General features: G+C 44.1%; 1 protein-coding gene across 4 annotated transcripts; it reads right to left on the bottom strand.

Moving 5' to 3' along the window:
• Window positions 1-659: 659 nt before the first annotated feature.
• On the bottom strand, window positions 660-17,891 carry GOLM2 (golgi membrane protein 2). Of its 4 annotated transcripts, none has more exons than XM_070953925.1 (10): window positions 17,104-17,891; window positions 15,379-15,433; window positions 14,820-14,922; window positions 13,775-13,865; window positions 13,329-13,464; window positions 12,951-13,031; window positions 12,054-12,134; window positions 11,793-11,951; window positions 4,361-4,528; window positions 660-2,608 (listed from the first exon to the last, which is right to left on the bottom strand). In XM_070953925.1, the coding sequence occupies exons 1-10, from the start codon at window positions 17,428-17,430 to the stop codon at window positions 2,538-2,540; spliced, it is 1,272 nt and encodes a 423-aa protein (XP_070810026.1). In that variant the 5' UTR covers window positions 17,431-17,891; the 3' UTR covers window positions 660-2,537. The 4 variants fall into 4 exon arrangements, with proteins under 4 accessions (XP_070810026.1, XP_070810025.1, XP_070810027.1 ...); XM_070953924.1 differs by having other exon boundaries at window positions 13,329-13,467; window positions 17,104-17,889; XM_070953926.1 differs by having other exon boundaries at window positions 4,442-4,528; window positions 13,329-13,467; window positions 17,104-17,889.
• Window positions 17,892-18,187: the final 296 nt, after the last annotated feature.

Raw genomic sequence — 18,187 nt, 5'->3', positions numbered from 1 at the left:
CATGATGCGTAGCCCCCCGGAGCCCCAGAGCGGCCGCAGGCCGGCCCCAGGGCAAGACGTGCACCAAAGGCTCCTGGTCAACATTAAGCGCTGCATAGGCGGGTAGAGGAGGAGTGGCCAATGGGGCTCAATCTTGGAGCCAGCATTCAACACTTGCAATGAGCAGGACAATGAGGTGGATGGACTGCTTATCAAATTTGGGGAATGAAGTTTGTAATTAATCTGGAGAGGCTGGAAAACTGGGCAGAGAGGATCACAACATTCACAGAGAGAAATGTAAGGGATTATATACTGCTCAAAAAAATAAAGGGAACACAAGCAGAAGACATCCGAGATCTGAATGAATGAAATAGCCTTATTAAATACTTTGTTTGTTACATACAGTAGTTTATACACTGCTCAAACATCTAAAGGGAACACAAAACTACTGTATGTAACAAACAAAGTATTTAATAAGGCTATTTCATTCATTCAGATCTCGGATGTCTTCTGCTTGTGTTCCCTTTATTTTTTTTGAGCAGTGTATTTAAATAAAACATGTACACATATACATAAAACATGTGTTAGAAGCAAAATTGTGTTGGAGATGTGGGAAATCTTCATTTCCCTTCACTCTGCATTGCCAAGAGGAGAGAGGAACACAAAGGCAGACACAGAAGCTATATTAAGCTTTTATTAAACCCTATTAAATGTTCAATTTCAACAGCAGATTCTTAACAAAATTACACCTAGCTTTGGAAATAGTTTTGTCAGTTCATCAGTTGCAACATAAAGACAGACGGGGGATTATGAAGAACAGGACAGGGCTGCAGATTCAGCCTTATATTTGTGTGTAAACACAGCAGTTTTTTACAGCACAGAAAGAAAAGTTGCAGGCAGAACAATTCCCCTTGAGGAGCCCTGCTTTCGTCTTATGGCTCAAAAGAATCCCAGATAGAGACTTCTATTTTAATTGTCAGAAATGAATGATTTTCTAATGAAATTCAGCGTAATGCAGTGATCACAAATGGACTTTATTCATCAAAAATGAACTTTAACCTGAGCACAGAAATACAGGTGGTCTTCGCTTAATGACCACTCATTCAGTAACAACTTACAACAGCACTGAGCCAAGCGGTCCTTGTACTTAACAATGGTCAAAGCACACCTGCAGTCGTGTGATCTCGATCTGGGTGTTTGGCAACTGACTCTCAATTATAATGTTGCAACGTCCCATGGTTCCACAGTCACTTTTTTTTTAATAGTCACTATTTGTGGTCTTCACTGCTGGCTTCCGACAATGAAAGTCAATTGGGAAGGCAGTAGGAGGTTACAAGGGGCAACCAACACCACCGCAGAATTCATTTAACGAAGGCAACCTGAAATGTTGAAGCTGATGTTCTAAGTACAGTAACATGTTCATGTCACATTGCACTTTATGAGCTGCTTAGCGACAGCATTGGGAATTTCCAGTCCCAACGACTGTTGTTAAGTAAGAACAATCTGTAGTGAAAGACAATCAACCCTGTCATATAGAGCTTAAATATTTTATTCCCAATAGCCCTTGCTGGTCTGGGTTAATAGCCTGTCACTGTCAGGACGTAGCCATTGCTCTGAACTTCCCAAAGTACTCAATCCATCTGGCCCTGCCCTCCCCAGGAGACGGAAGATGCCCTTTGCTGCACATGCATGACTGTGGATCCCTTTTCCATTTTCATGCAGAATCCCTCCAGCAGTACTTTCCTTAAAAAGAACTGAGCATCACTCAGGAGCTGGACACAACAGGTTTAGAGAGGAATGAATTTAAAAGATCCAAGATTACAGTTTTAAGCAAGTTTAAATGAATTAATCTATCATTGCATACAATCAAAGCCCACTGCTGTAAAGAAAAACGTGAGTTAGCAGACTAGCTTTTGAATGCTCAAAATACCGTTTGTCGATTTAGAGCCTAATAAAAAAAATATATAAAATGAGAATAGTTTGCAAAACATTTGCTATGGGCAACATTAGTCATTCTCCTAGGACGAAATCCCCGTATGGTGTCACTGCCACACAGACCTTGCAGAGTTGTGTTAAACAAAGTTCCTTCATAAACACGTATCATGTATTTTCAGTCTTACTTTTTCAAAATGAATTGTTACCATAAAATACAAGTCACAAGACGAGAGAAAACAATTTTCTTGCATGAATTAAATACATTGCTGTTTCAATGTTCCATCTATATATTTTTTTTCTGCAATGAAGTCATGACTATGTATGAGATACAAACTGTACACGTTCACTTTATTTCAGAAACATGTAAAATTATTTTGCAATGTTAATTATTAACACAAAGATTACAGATAAAGAACAGTCTTACAGCCCAGTCCAGTAACTCTACCCACTGCTCATCTTTCTAGGACCAAGCATCTCTTATTTGCAAAGGGCCGGACCCCACCGTACGCCCATCACTGCATGTTACCTTTCAGGTCAAACAGTGCACTGTCTCTGGTCTTCTGGGTCTTTTGCACCAAGCACTGAAGACTTGCACAATCTCTCAGAAGAAAGTCATCGGGCCCTTAAAGGACATCATTGAAGCGTGGTTTCCCATAGTCCACCAGATCCATTTGGAGCTCCCTCTCCTCATCATCTGCAACGCAAGGAGGAAAACCACCCTTCAGTTTCTCTCCCGCAAATGGGGGAGAAGAGGGGAGACATGGAGGAACATCTAGCTGCAAAGGCTGCCTTTTCCTTTTCATACCTGGGTGGGATTGGGGTGCTGTAGCACTGCAACATCAACACAATGAATGAGTCCAGATTTCTCAGCCGCCACCCCCACCCCTTGGTTTGGGAATTAAATAATTTGCCCATTAGACCTGTCCTTAACAAAACGACCAGTTGGTTTTGGGGTTTTTTACTTTCCAATCTAACAAAACAGAGAAAATAAATTATGTAAAGGATGCTGGGACTTCTCAGTTTATCTGATTCAAAACTGAGCAGAACAGGATGCAATGTGGCATGCAGGAAGAAGCTGGTCGAAGAAAGATGCAGTCTGAAGTTGGACTAGAAAGGAAGACTGAGACCAAGTTTTCCCAATGGGCCCTAAGGGAGAGGCCACGATTTGGCACGTGGCCAGCTTCTCCACCTGAAGCCCCATAGTCACATGACCCAGAGCAAGTGATTTCAAGATGTCTCCTGCCTGGTCTTGAGGGATAAAGCCCAGGGTTTCTTTACGTTTTATAAAGCTGACTTCATCCCCACCCCCACCCCGCTTTGCCTTACACGCTTCCTCCCAAGTGGGCCCAATTTTCAGACCCAGCTGCTCTGGCTGCAGTGAGGCACATGCCATCTGCTGATTGCTCACCCCTCATTTGGCCAGACATTCCAGAGTACTGGATTTCAGCAGTCTTGGGTTTTATAACCTCACCTTTCACTTCATCATTTAATGTTCCCCTCTCATCCTATTAGGTCTCCTTTCTAAATCCAATATTTGAAGCTCAGGATCTCAACTTGGTTGTTTTCTTGCAGAGATTTTATTACCCAATTAGCTAATATTTTCAGTGCTAGAGGGGAATGAAGTTTGCTCTTTTTATATACTAGTGGCTTGTTCTGTCAGTGTTGGTGGATTTTTAAATCCATGAACACTTGTGGATCACTGGGTTCCATCTGCCCTTTAGGTTAAGTGATAATCCTTTAGCCCCCAAGGGCTAAAACCCCAAGGATTTTCTGCAGCAAATGCACTCTGTGGCATCTTGAAGATAAATTAAATTTTCCTTGCTTATTCCAAAGGTGCTTTTTCAACAGGCAACTGGACGTTCGGGTTTTTCTTTGAAGATGTTTCACTTCTCACCCAAGGAGCTTCTTCACTTAGAAATTAGAGCTGAAGAAGCTTCTTGGATGAGAAGCGAAATGTCTTCAAAGAAAAACCAAAGTCCAGTTGCCTCTTGAAAAAGCACCTTTGGGACAGCCATGACCTGGATGACTGAGAATCTCCATGGAGATGTCCTTGCTTGCTTTGAAAGATCACCGTCTACATAGTTTCTGCTAGAGTGGGCTCAAAATCCCAGCTAGTTTCTCCAAAGCAGAGTACTGTTCAATTGTATACTCTAGTCTACAATCTATCTTAAACTGAATCTAGTTTAAGATTCAGCTGCTAGATCTGCCCCTTCACACACAGTGCCAAATTTCATAAATACATTTGATTAAAAAAAAAGCCATTTCAAGAAAACGGCTTCAATTTTGGAAACATTCGACTCCAAAAGTACTACAAAAAAGATACAGGTGCCGAGTTCAAATCTCAGGTGCCGAAAGTATTTTCCTGTCAGCTAAATAACACAAATCCCAAGAATTTTTTTACAGGATGAAGTTAAGTGAATGGGATGGAGACAAGGCCCAAGCTCACCTTGGACGTCTTCTTCACCACCATCACCATCCTCTTCCTCATTGTAGGCCAGCTCAGCCTGCTTGTCTGCCTCATACTCACCCACGTTCCCATCATCCCCATTATAATCCGCCAGTTTAGATCCATGCTGAGGATCAACGGGGGACTCGTTCTCATCAAAGAACCGGCCTGCGAAGTAGGCAAAGGTTCAGTCAGAAGCCAGGAGAAGGGGAGAGGGGCGCAGGCAGAGCGGGAGGGGGGGAAGCATCGAAGGGGAGGCTTCAATGTCACCTGTTAGGAAAGTTGTGGAAAGGGAATTTGCAGCTCTTCCAGCACCAGAAACCCCAGAAAGGTGAGTATTTATTATACAGAACTTCATAGGGGGAAAAAAATCACAATATGAGTCAAGAGTAGACATTTTACTTTGTGTTACACAATCGTTACTTCTGTTGTGAGAAAAAGGACTATCGCCTTTTTGGCTAAATAACTAGAAAGATATGTCCAAAACCTCACATATTGTACAACTCCTATTTCTTCACAGAATAGTTATTTTCCAAGGCTCAATTTGCTGTGTTTTTCATGCAGAGATTTTAATTGCTTGCTTTAAATGAAGGCAAGTAACCAATTTATACTGGTTGAATACTTTTTAAGCATACCTTGACTTCCATTTATCTGAGCTGATGAAAACGCCTGGTCACTTGGGCTAAATTTACAATAAATAACATACTCCAGCCTATATAGAAAAATTCCCAATATTTGAGAAAAATATGAATTGTGAAACTAAATTTCACAATGAAAACAAATTAAGCTGAAGAAAACTACTTCTCGTACATAGCAAGAAGGGCAAGATCCGGTGCCATATTATGTGGATGAACTGGAACCCAATGCCCATTATCAGATGGTGAAAGAACACAAAAGGAGGCCGGGAATGCTTACAAAATCAACTTGCAAATCCTTCCAGAATTTCCTCCAAAGCATCTTTCACAAACTCAGCTAAGATTTGAGTCCAACCCCTTTCTCACATACATACATGCAGAAACAGTTAAGCAGAAGGCATACATGTTATGAGTTTCATAAATGTTGTACGGAAATTTGTGGTAAATAAATACAATGCAATTCTTATTTCTAATTATCTACAAAGATAGAAAGCAATCAAGCTATTCAAGTTCTCAGTTTACTATCTGGAAAAACAACAAAACCTGAGGGAAGATGCTTCTACTGATGGAAAGCTATGAGGATGGAAGGTTAAAAGACTTTACCTGCCTTTCTGCAACTCTACCACCGCCAGCCCCCTGCCTTGAGTTTTGAGGCTGGGGTGACGTAACATCTCCAGACATGGAAGAGTGGCTGGGGTATTTAGCTCCAGCCTAAAGCAGGTAGGCCCCAAAAGCAGAAGCACTTAAAAGGATGCTCTTTCTGGGACTGAACATGCTCTCTTTTAGTAGGTCCTGCATTAAGACTGGGAATTGCTTTTGCTTGTCTAGGATCGATCATTCTTTGTTCATCCTGTAGCTGAGAGCAGGTGGGCTGAGAACCCAGCCAAAGGAATGGGCAAACTGGTGTATGTACGGAAGCTCTGGATAAATAGAATTGTCAAACTCCAACCGCTTTGTGAAACCCAAAGAGCTGTAATTAAAAATACCAGCAGCAAAGAATTGCTAGCTTTCTAAGTTTTCAGTACTACCGTAGTTTGACCTTGGAAACAAGGCAGGCTCTGAGTGGTGTTCATTTTTGGAGCCAATAATATTTTGAGAGCTTTTTATAAGAAGTTCTACTTGCTGACAGAAGCTGCTTGGCCCACTAGAGCCCAGGTAATGCATCCGCATCCATTAGCTCCCCACAAGAGAAAGCTGATTTCATCAAGTTTCAGAAGGCCAAGTATGATTCAGGTGTATTCATGAGGATCCTAGAACGCAGGATTGAGCATGATTGTAAGTAAAAGCTACTTCTGAAAAATACTTAATCGCAACACTGACAACACTTGGGGAAAAGAAAGGTGGGGGGGGGGAAATGGGACAGGAATAGAAAAAGGAGTCTCCTAGAAAATATTGTTGTCTGGAACCGTGAATCTGAACACATCATTTCTGCATGAAGGGAAGGATGCAGTGGTTCTGTTTTGGGGCAACATCTTCAATATCTTCATCAATGATTTAGACAGGAGGATAGAAGGGGAACTCATCAAATTTGCAGATGACACCAAGCTGGCAGGAATAACCAACACATCAAAAGATTGGCTCAAGGTATATAAGAATCTTGACAGACTTGATCATTGTGCCCTATTTAACAAAATTAAATTGAACAGTAATAAAAATAAGGTTCTACATTTAGGCAAGAAAAGGCCTGGTGGCTCAGCAGACTAATAGCATTGTGATTAACACCAGCTGCCTGCAATTACTGTAAGTTCGAATCTCACCAGGCTCAAGGTTGACTCAGCCTTCCATCCTTTCTAAGATAGGTAAATTGAGGACCCAGTTTGTGGGGGCAATAAGCTGACTTTGCATAAATATACAAAAGTATGAAGGCTATTGCTTAACGCATTGTAAGCCGCCCTGAGTCTCCGGAGAAGGGCGGCATATAAATCAAATTAAAAAAAAAAAAAAAAAACCAAACGCACAGGTGTAGAATAGGTGGCACCTGGCTCAATAGTACTAATTACGAGAGAGATATTGGAGTCCTAGTGGACAGTCACTTAAATATTAACCAGCAGTGTGCAGCAGCAGCCAAAAAAGCCAACACAATCTTAGGCTGCATTAACAGAGGGATAGAATCAAGATAACATGTAGTGTTAGTACCGCTTTATAATGTCTTGGTAAGACCACACTTGGAATACTGCATCCAGTTACCAAAGATGATTAGGGGACTGAAGCCTAAAACATATAAAGAATAGTTGCTGGAATTGGGTATGTCTATTTTAATGAAAAGAAGGACTAGGGATGACATGATAGCAGTCTTCCAATATCTCAGGCCCAGCAAAGAAGAATGAAGAAGAGGGGGTCAAGCTATTCTCCAAAGCACCAGAGGGGGAAGGACAATAAGCAACGGGTGGAAACTAATCAAGGAGAGAAGCAACCTAGAACTAAGAAGAAATTTCCTGACAGAACAATTAATCAGTGAAACAACTTGCCTCCAGAAGTTGTGAACGCTCCAATACTAGTTGTTTTGGCATGCAATGTCACTATAGGGCATTGCATGGCTAAAGAACTAGACACAAAGATAGTTTCTTCCCATATGCCATCGCTCTGCTAAACACCCAACTCCCACAGCACTGTCTTATGCCTAAAGATACCATAGTTACTCATGTAGTAAGCTGTATTGCTATTACCCTTGTCACCTTCTCAACTTTCTCACCTTCTCACCTTTCCTACTACCTTCTCCTATTGATATCTTATGATTTATCATTTGTTTTTGTATCTTATGATTATGGTTGTATCTTGTGATTTATGATCGATGAGTGTGACATTGTTCTTTGTCTGTACATTGAGAGTTTATGCACCAGAGACAAATTCCTTGTCTAATCTAATTCTAATCACACTTGGCCAATTTATTCTATTCCTATTCTATTCCCTTCTATCCTCCTATCCCTATCTGTTCTGCCCCAGCTATGGACCCGAAAGAATGCAGCACACACGAAGTCTGTACAAAACTTAAATTTACTAAAATAACTCAGTCTTTTCCAAACAAAGGTTGTTAAGAAACTTTCTTAACTGTCTACAAGAAACCAAAGATAAAGTAATCACAATCTTACTAAGGTTGGCAGAAAGCCCAGAAGCAATTTGCAGAGAATCCAGACGTGAAAGAGAATGAACTAAAAGTTGTTCCCTACAAATTGCTTCAGTCGGCGTTCCTCCTTAAATAGGCTAAGGGAATGGCCAATTAGCCCCAAGCCTTACTCTCAAGGAGATCTCCTCCTGAGGAGCCACTCCTGCCTTTTGGCAGCTCTGAGTGCCCGTGCATTGAGAAGAGACTCCTCCTCTTCGTCCTCTTCACTTAAAGGAGCTACTGGAGCTTCTGAAGGCCCTGGCTGAATCCCCACCTCTGGCACCACATCTTCTCCAGCCTCCTCATTGTCTGACTCAAGTGCCAGCTGCACAGGCTGCTGGCACAGCGCCACACCAGCCTCCTTGCTGTCAGAATCAGCTACAATCCACACAGGCTGCTGACGGGCCACAACACTATCCCACTAGAGGTTTTTAGGAAGAGACTGGACAGCCATTTATCCAAAATGGCATAGGGTTTCCTGCTTGAGCAGGGGGTTAGACTAGAAGACCTCCAAGGTCCCTTCCAACTCTGTATTCTGTTATTATGGTTTGTTGCATAGTCAGCCAAATGTTCAGACTGGATTTGGCAATTTTGTCTGTCTATTCCCGTGATGGTGAACCTATGGCACACGTGCCACAGATGGCACGTGTAGCCATATCGGTGGCCATACAACCTCAGCTCTGGCACGTTTCAGGCCTTCTGGGCCCACCAGAAGTAGAACAGGAACACAGGCTGTTTCCTGCCTCCGGAGGACCTCAGGGGGAGGGGGTGGGGAAGGCCCGTTTTTCTCTCTCCCCAGCCTCCAGAGCCTTTCTAGGAGTCTGAGGAGGGCGAAAACAACCTTCTCCACCCTCTGGAGGTCCTCCGGAGGCCAGAAACGGTCAGAAACTGGCTAACTGGCTGTTTTCGGCCTCCGGAGGGTCTCCGGGGGTTGGGGGGAAGGCTGTTTTCGTTCTCCCCAGACTCCTAGAAAGACTCTGGAGGCTGGGGAGAACAAAAAATGGGCTTACCGTGCCATCTCATGCCAGGAGCGTGGGGGGGGGGGGGTGTCACACACATATGCATGGGACAGGGTGCATAGAATTATGGGTTTGGGCACACGCGCCCCCCCCTGCTCCTGGCACGCGATGGCAAAAAGGTTAGCCATCACTGATCTATTCAGTCCTTCCTGAGGACCTTATTATTACTATTACTGAAGTATACAAAGCAGCATTTTGTTTCAAAGATAGTACAGTAGAAAAAGTCCCAAGAGCTGAGCTTCAGATCATTTTTATCTAAGCCGTTAATCAGAATGTAATTGCAGAGTCCAACGCTCATTGTCATTCAATCCAACACTCTGCTCAAGTAGAATCCACTTCTACAGCATCCCAAAAAGGGAGCCTTCCAGGCTCTCTTTAAAGGCACCCTCTTCCATTGCTGAACAGGGCTTACAGGTAGTCCTCAACTTATGACCAGTCATTGAGCAAACATTTGAAGTTATGACAGCCTCTCTTGGGGTACTTACGGCCTGGATTCAAAGTTCCGACGGTTCCCCCCATCACGTGGTCCCATGGCTGCACTTCTGATGCTCAGCTACTGGGCCTCATTTACAGCCATTTGCAGTGTCCCATGGTCACATAACTATGTTTTATGCTGGTTTTGCTGAAAACAGGCCTTTACTTTTGGTTTTCAGCAAAAACACACCCACAGCAAACCATTCGCTTAATCCCCCCTGTAAACAAGGTTGTAAAAATTGGGTCAATCGTGTGGGTGACTAAACTCTTCCTTGTACCTATTGCTGACACCCCTTTAAAATACTTCAAGACATAAATCACATCTCCGCATAGTATTCTCCAGGCTGTACTCAACACCTTCAACCATTCCTCCAGTTTTTCCCATCCACGTTCCCTTACCGCCTTTGCTGCTCACTACCTGGTATGTTGCCATTGGTCAAAGTCTTTCCTTGAATGCCATGCCCAGAATAGGATACAATAGTCTAGACCAGGGGTGTCAAACTCGATTTCATTGAGGGCCGCATCAGGGTTGTGTTTGACCTTGGGTTGGGGCCAGATAGGCGTGGGCAGGGTGGGCATGGCTAGCTCGGCATCACTCGTGTCGGGGGCACCTGTGGTGGCCCAAAATGGAGAGGGTTGCAAGAGACCATCGCAGTCTCCCGAGCTCCGTTTTCGCTGGCAGAGGCACCGCAGGCCGCTCCTTCACTGTTTCCAGGGTGTCCCCATGAGCCAGATCTAAGCACCCTGTGGGCCAGATCCAACCCACGGGCCTTGAGTTTGACACCCCTGGTCTAGAGAAAGGTCTAGCCAGTTTGGACTAGTGGTTAAGGCTAAGAAGACTGTGAATTCACATCCCACCTTAGCCACGAAAGGCAGCTGAGTGACTTTGGGCCAGTTACTCTCTCTCAGCCCAACTCACAAGTTTGTTGTTGTGAGAATAGAAGGAAGACGTACTGGATATGTTTGCTGCCTTGAATTGTTTATAAAAATAATAAAGGTGAGATGTAAATAAATTTCACCAGCACAGAATCACTTCTCTTGATCTCCATGCTAAGTTTTGTTAATATAGCCTAATATTGCATTTGCATTTTTTGCAACTGAATCACACAGCTAGTTCATATTCAGCTTGTGAACCACCAAAACAACCAGATACTTTTTTGACATGGATTCCTGCCCTATAGGGCTTTCTTCATTTTATACCTGCTGTTTTTTTCCAACCCAAAGCTTAGATTCTGAATTTGTCCACACTGAAAAATCTTGCCGATTTTGCCAAGCTGTTCCAGGCTTTGATTCTCCCACACCTCACAGCCAGGATAAGGTTCTTTCCTTGAACTGCAGTTTTTGTTTTCTTCACACATTATGTTCCAATGCATTTAGGTCTTTCCTTATTGGCCCACACAACGTTATCTCAGTGACTGGCTAGGTCACCCAAGCGCTCTCTAGCAAACTCGAGCTGAATAGCAATGTGCTTTCTGGAGTCTGGTGGCTTCCTCCTTGGCCTCTTCCCATGCACATCACTCTCATTCAGTATTTTTCTTATGGCACATGGTATCATGCACAGTGACATCAGGCAGGGTAAAAGTGGTCAGCAGATCCTGTGTGTTCATGATGAAGATTTGCAGCTTCCACAAATTTACATCATGAACCCAAGAGTCTGAAGAAGGCAATTAATATGTGAAATGGGAAGTTGTTTTTTTGTTTATAGAGCATGAACCCAACCCACCCACCCAATTCACCCGACTGCCATCTCAGATTTGAACATCTGATTCATTAGTCTCTTTAAGAGAGGCTAATTATCGTAGAGCTTGGCATACTTTTTAGAAGACAGTTCACGTTAGCCATATGCATTCCATAAAGACCTAAACCCCTACAGAGTACACTTTCTTTGTTTCATCAGAGTCCATTTCTGGATAGGACTTATATGAAGCTCTGGTCACAACACTGCAGAATGATGGATTCACAAACCTCATACCACTGTGGTGGACCATGAGCTTCCCTAGCATGTTGGGTAGGAATGCTAGAAGATAGAGCTCTGAGCTTCTCAGATAGATTTATAGTACAGCAATTAATGGCTAAGATTTTTAAAAACAAAGACATCTGAATACAAATATACTTAAAACAGCCAGCTGGTAGATATTAGGTGTTTTAATGAACTTGAGATAACACATGCAATTATGCTCAATTATCATGGTCTGACTCACTTTGCTTCATTCTCTGAAAGTCGTTGACTCTCTCCTTGGAAGTCTGTTTTGCAAGCTGTTTTTTGGGTTTTTGAATGTCCAATGTGTGATCAGGAATTGCCCGCTGAAGGTAATTTGGTGGTACCTGGTTTACCATGTCAGTATTACCCTCATCTGCCCCTGGAGCAGACAAAAATACAAAGCCAGAGTTCAAGGACACAGAGAAAAGCTCATGATGAAGGGCAAATCAACAAGACTTTCACCCAGGACACATCTTCTCACCTGTACGGGTTTTTTCTGTGAAAACATTTCCACCAGGCTGATGCTGATTTTGAGAAGTTGAAAAAAGTGGCTTCTTCAAAGCTAAAAACACAAATCCATACCATGACTCACATCTGTAAATACTACTTAAATACTTAAATCTGTAAATACTACTTACAGAGCAATTATTAGCACTTGGTTCAAAAAGGCCAAATAATTCTGCTAAAGACCAATGTTTGCTACAGGAGACAGACTGTTACAGATCCAGCTGTGGCTCTAAGCAAATGTAGATGTTCACCATAAGCCTCCCTAGTTACAACGGTCATAATGCCAATTCCTGGGGAAAATCAGAGACTCACATCTCTGTCCTAGTAGCCCTGAAGGGTTTGCTGATTACAGCAACTACCAGCATTAACAACCAATGAATAAAAATGTGCAATTCCAGATTTGTAGAAAAACCACTGCATATATTAATAAATATACATTGCCTCAAACTTGGGACTGGACAGTACACAAAAGTCCTCTGTCAACGTAGCAATCTCTCACAAGTTTTAAGGATCAAAAAAGTATCTAAAAAGGCTCTTATTCTTACTACGACCCATTTAAAAAGGAAGGTCTTAAAACATTTCCTAACCAGTGTCAGGACTTCCATGAAGAAGTCCTGCCTTACAGCCATCATCTCTCTCATATTTCAGATCAGGATGGGACATTAATCGGTTAGTGCCAACTGTGAAAACCAACTGAAAAACAACATAATTAACCCAGAAACAATGCTGCATGAGTAAGGAAAACATCACCAATCTTATTTATCAGAGTAGTATTTTTAAGTATCCTGGGTCCCATTTATCAATTCAAATATCTGTCTATGGAGTGAGCAGAAAGGCAAGAGTCAGCCAACATTAGATTTGAGATACTAACCAGTGAGTGTATCTTCACCTTTGGCAGGGTCATTTTCTTCTATTCCAGGCATGCCTGCGTCATCTCCGAGTTTAATCTTTTCTGTCAAAACAAGATATTTTTCCCATTGCTGCACCATCCACTGAAGCTCTAAAACTAGGGGCCTTCAGACTGTTCCAGGGAAGGGAGTTGAAATGGTAACAGAGGAAAGTTATCTCACCTAACCTCCTGCTGCAGTCAGGTTAACCCCCCCCCATCCCCTCCCAAGCTCTGCTGATTGAGCTGTGCAGTGCCACCAGGTGTGTAGCCTGGCCACGTAACGTGCCAGGCAAGTATTTGCCATCCTCCCATGAGTGCCAGAGGGACCCTGATGCCTTACTACAGTTGCCCCACACAGACCTTTTCCATCTGATATATTGTTGGTCGATGGTGCTTCATTCTTAACTTCGTTCAGTTTTTGAGTTGCCTTCACTACTTTTGGACTCTCACTCAATCCTCTCTCAATGTCTTTGGTGAATTGGCTCCCGTGAATGGCCTGCTGTGAAAATGTTCCTTAAGCATTAAAAGTTAAATTTGCAAGGAAAACATTAATTTATCTTTCAGTTAATCCAATGCTTTATATTTCATTGTTGGGATCAACATATAGAAATCATCTATCTTTCTTTTCACCTTTGCATCACCTACTTCCTACAGCCCAAGTGTAATAAAATAAAAATTCTACCCTGATGCAGCAACAAGTGTTGCCAAGTCTGCTCCTTGCCAGTCCCATCTTATACCCATGTTGGGAGGGAGCAAAAACAGGCAAAAGGCTTCTGGATTCACCCCTCGCAAAGAGAACAATGTACCTTCTGGTCCTGCATAACTTGTTCCTCCATTTTTTTCATATCTTCTTCATGTTGTATTCTTAGTTCCTTGATTTGTTGCCCACACTGAAAACTAGAACCAAGATGGAGTGGAATTTAGAACTGAGATTGAGTTTTTCTAGGCTTCCCGCTGTATCATTTATGATCTGCTAAGGAAAGTATAGTTCTTAAAAGGCTTTTATAGGAAACCAGACAACCTGATATCCATGGGGTCATTGTTTCAGAGATACTTCCTTACCAGATTCCTCAATGCTTTCAAAAATGGCAGAAGTCCTAGTACACTTGAAAAGCTCTTTTCAAAATTCAGGGAGATTGAGAGATGGATCTGCCTTGCAAATAGGCTCTGATAAGCTACATAGCACAAAGATCAACACTTGACCGCAGGGAAAGTTTTTTGACAATTTGCATTATGTCATAAAATGATTTATAATTGTTACATCATAAAAATTTGCCAAATTTCAATTTGATAGGAGTCTTAGGTCCCAGATTTTGGATGCATTCTGTAAGTTAGCCCGACTTGAGGTATCTTGGTTCAAAAATGATTGCCTTTTGATGAACTGTTTCACCCAGATAAAGGTCACAGGCAAACAGGAGAGTTTGAGAGGCAGACAGACAGGGTCTCTTAACGTTTTTGAGGAACTCCTTCACAAAAATCTTGATCAGTCATGAACCCAAGTAGAGCGGCATACTACTGCAGCGCTCTCTATAAACACCAGTAAATTGACCATTTTACATTGTCTATTGACTTTGGAGAACTGCAATCTATTTGCAGATTTTATTTCTACAAACAAGCAAAGCAAAATGTGTTGCATTCATCTCCTCGTTAATAATTATAAAGCTGTATTGACCTATCAAACAACATGGCTGAGGCCAAACATCTGAACCTATTTTATATATAACAACCACGAAAGATTATGGTTAAAATAATACTCAACACTGATCCTAATACTCATAAACAAATGAGCTGACCTAGCAACAATAAAATGACTTATAACCAGGTTACTTTTATTCATATTTAATCTCTCACCTTTCATACTCCAATCTTTTAAGAAGTTGTGTATTGTTTTTCTTGTATTCATGAAGATAGTCCTCTTGTCGTAGGAATTCTTGACGCAATTCTGCAAGTTGTTCTAAACCGAAGTAAAAATAATTGAACAATTTTTTAAAAGTGCTCCATACTTAGCCTTGTTTTTGGCTGGGTAATTTTCCACTATAGTAATAAAAATATATGTTACTGAAGTAAAATAAAACAAAATATACCTTTCTGAATCCTTATTCAGCTACTTTGTTACAAAACAATAGAGGCTGTTGCTTTTATATTTGAGGCCCATTAAAAAGACTCCAGAAGATAATGGATATTTTTCAGAGATGCTGCCTGTTTTTAATGTTTCATATTCTAGTAAATTTATAATATTTATGTAGCCAAATATTTAAAAGAGAAATTACAATAGTCCACAAAAAGTAGGAGAGATTATATTTGTAGCTGCCTTCCAAAACGTCAAGAAAGCATGTTGCCTACTTGGCATTACATTTTACTGCTCTATGTTATTCAGCTATAAAATCATGTTTGCACCAAGAACATTTACCCTTTAAGCGACGTATGTCTGCCATCTGGTATGATATGTTGCTCTGAAGTTTGACCTAAAAACAAAAAATAAGTAGTGAAGTAGTACAGATTCCTGTTCCGAGAATAAAATTCTCTAGAACAAATGATTCTGAAGGCAGCTCTGATTAGGGGTAGGCCACCTTCCCTTGTCTATAGCCTCACTCTGAGAGCCTCAGAGATGGGGTGAGAATGTAAGAAATAAAATCCCTGGAGGGATGAGACTTTCACATCCCCTTTTTTCTCTTTGGCTTAAACAAAAGTAATACAGTTGATGTCTTAGAAAACACATCCTACTATTTTGTTTTTATGGCTTGCCTCTTAAGAGGCAGGTATTTTAAACTGATCAGGGCAGCTACCTCCTCATACATACCCTGTGCCCGAGAAGTAATTTGCAGAAGGCAGCGGGCTTTCCCTGCAGATGCCTATAGTTGAAGTACGGACTGAAATCCCACAACCCACCCTTGCTTCAGCAGAAGAGACTGAAGCATATACTGAACTATGTAAGCAAGGCTGGGGACCCCAGGGTTGGGGAACTGGTGGGGCAGCTGCATTAACTCCCTCCTCCTGTTAATTTTGTTTGCTTATGGCATTTTAATTAGGTGGTCCTGGACTTATGACCGCAACTGAGCCCAACATTTCTGTTAAGTGAGACATTTGTTCAGTGAGTTTTGCCCATTTTATGACATTTCTTGCTGCAGTTAAGTGAATCATTGAAGTTGTTAAGTGAGTCACACAGTTAAGTGAATCTGGCTCCCCCATTGACTTTGCTGATCAGATCACAAAAGGGGATCACATGACTCCTGGATGCTACAATCATCATTAATATGGATTGGCTGCCAAGCCTCTGAATTTTGATCATGTGACTGTAGGGATGCTGCAAAGGTCATAACTGAAAACAGTCATAAGTCACTTTATTCAGTGCCACTAAATAGCAATAGCACTTGGAGTTATATACTGCTTTGCAGACCTCTCTAAGCGGTTTACACAGTCAGCCTCTTGCCCTGGGTGCTCATTTTACCGACCTTTCATTTATTTCATTTCATTTCATTTATTGGATTTGTATACCGCCCTACTCCCGAAGGACTCAGCGGGGTGAACAGCCACAGAATAAAACACATAAATACAAAATTTAAAACCAGAATAAAACCGAATTAAACAATTTGGCCGAGACAAATTAAAAAACACCCAATAATTTTAAAAACAAATTAAAATTTACATTTTAAAGGGGAAAGATTTAGGCCAGGCCGGCTTGATGGAATAAAAAAGTCTTGAGAGCGTGACAGAAGGTGCGCAGATCCGGGATCCTCTGTATTTCCGGGGGGAGCTCATTCCAGATAGTAGGTGCCCCCACAGAGAAGGCTCTCCCCCTGGGGGCTGCCAGTTGACATTGTTTGGCCGCCAGCACCCGGAGGAGCCCCTCTCTATGAGAGCGGCCGGTGGGAGGCTATTGGTGGTAGCAGGCGGTCCGTAAATAACCAGGTCCTAAGCCATGGAGTGCTCTAAAGGTGATAAGCAAAACCTTGAAGCGCACCCGGAAGACCTTGGAAGGATGGAAAGTTGCCAAGGTTGGAGACCCCTGAATTAGATCAAGAGGAGGAGCCTTCCGGCCCTCCACCTTTAGCTTCCCTTTCATCTTCTCCAAGGCCAGGAAGCGCTGCCTTCCTTTGGCAGCCGCGCAGTCTCGCCAACGGGGCGCCCTCCTCACCTTGCCCTCCTCGCACTTGCGGACCTGGCCGTCCTTGGCCTGGAGCTGCCCGCTCAGCTGGCTGTGGTCGGCCTCCCTCTGCTCCAGGGACTTCTTGTGGGCCTCCACCTGCAGCAGCAGCTCCGAGTTCCTCTTCTCCAGGCGGCCCCGAGCCACATCGCCGCGCTTGGCCTGGCCCTGCAGCTCCGCCACCTCCTCCTGCAGGACCGTCTGGCGGGACGACGAGCTCCAGGAGTTGAAGGCCAGCGCCGCGATGACGAGCAGCAGCGCCGCGAAGAGGAAGGACGGGAGGCGGCCGCCCCGTCGGTTGCTGCCGAACCCCACCATGGGGCAGGCCGGGCGGCTCTCTCAGCACCTGGCGGGGCGGAAGGGCGGCGCTCTCATCGGCCGCAGCCCAGGGGACCCTCGCCGGCCGGTCGCAGCCTCCGCGCCCCGGATCTGGCGCCGCTCCCGGGCAGGAACCGGGCGCCTGGCAACCCGCGCCGCCCCTCAGCCGGCACCGAGGGACCGCGGGGGGGGCGTGGGGGGGCTCCGAAGCGCTGCCGCCTGAAGGGCGCGCCGGCCAGGCCGCTGCTGCGGGAGCCTCTCAAGGGCAAACCGAAGCGGCCGGCGGACGGAGCCGGGGCAGCTGCCGCCCAGGGTGCCCCGGCCGATGCCGCTTGCCGCTCCCGCCGGGCGGGTCGGGGTGGCGGCGGAGGGCCGGGAAGGAGGGAGTGGGAAGCCCCGCCAGGCGGCCAACGCCGCTCCCTCCGCCTCCGCTCCGCCACTTCCGCGTCGCCCTACCGCCCGTTCCCACAGCCACGCCTCTCGCGAGAAGAGAGGGGCCGCGCGCCGTTGCTGCGAGGTTTGCGAGGGACGCGGCGGGTGCAGCCCCGCCCCGCCGCCACGTCAGAGGGCGGAGCGTGGTATTTGGCGTGGGTGGGGCGAGGCCGCCCGCTCGAAGGCGGCGTGTACGTCGACTCCCGGCATTCCTGCGTGCCGGCTGGGGCATTCTGGGAGTTGAAGTCACACAAAGTTGCCCACGCTTGAGAAACACTGGTTTAGCTAAGTGCCGGGAAATATGATAGGAAACTATTTTTATTTA

Source organism: Pituophis catenifer, unplaced genomic scaffold (assembly GCF_029215685.1).
Source record: "Pituophis catenifer annectens isolate HBS135680 unplaced genomic scaffold, rPitCat1.0.hap2 SCAF_14, whole genome shotgun sequence".
NCBI classification, from domain to species: domain Eukaryota; kingdom Metazoa; phylum Chordata; class Lepidosauria; order Squamata; family Colubridae; genus Pituophis; species Pituophis catenifer.
This window is presented reverse-complemented; position numbering and strand designations above follow the sequence as displayed.

Excerpts from the sequence above, each read along its gene's own strand:
- GOLM2 (XM_070953924.1), bottom strand. The coding sequence starts at position 17,430 with ATGGTGGGGTTCGGCAGCAACCGACGGGGCGGCCGCCTCCCGTCCTTC. Across the intron at positions 14,923-15,378 it reads AGACATACGTCGCTTAAAGG|AACAACTTGCAGAATTGCGT; the intron begins GTAAATGTTCTT and ends ACTTCGGTTTAG. Across the intron at positions 13,866-14,819 it reads AAAAGATTGGAGTATGAAAG|TTTTCAGTGTGGGCAACAAA; the intron begins GTGAGAGATTAA and ends TCTTGGTTCTAG.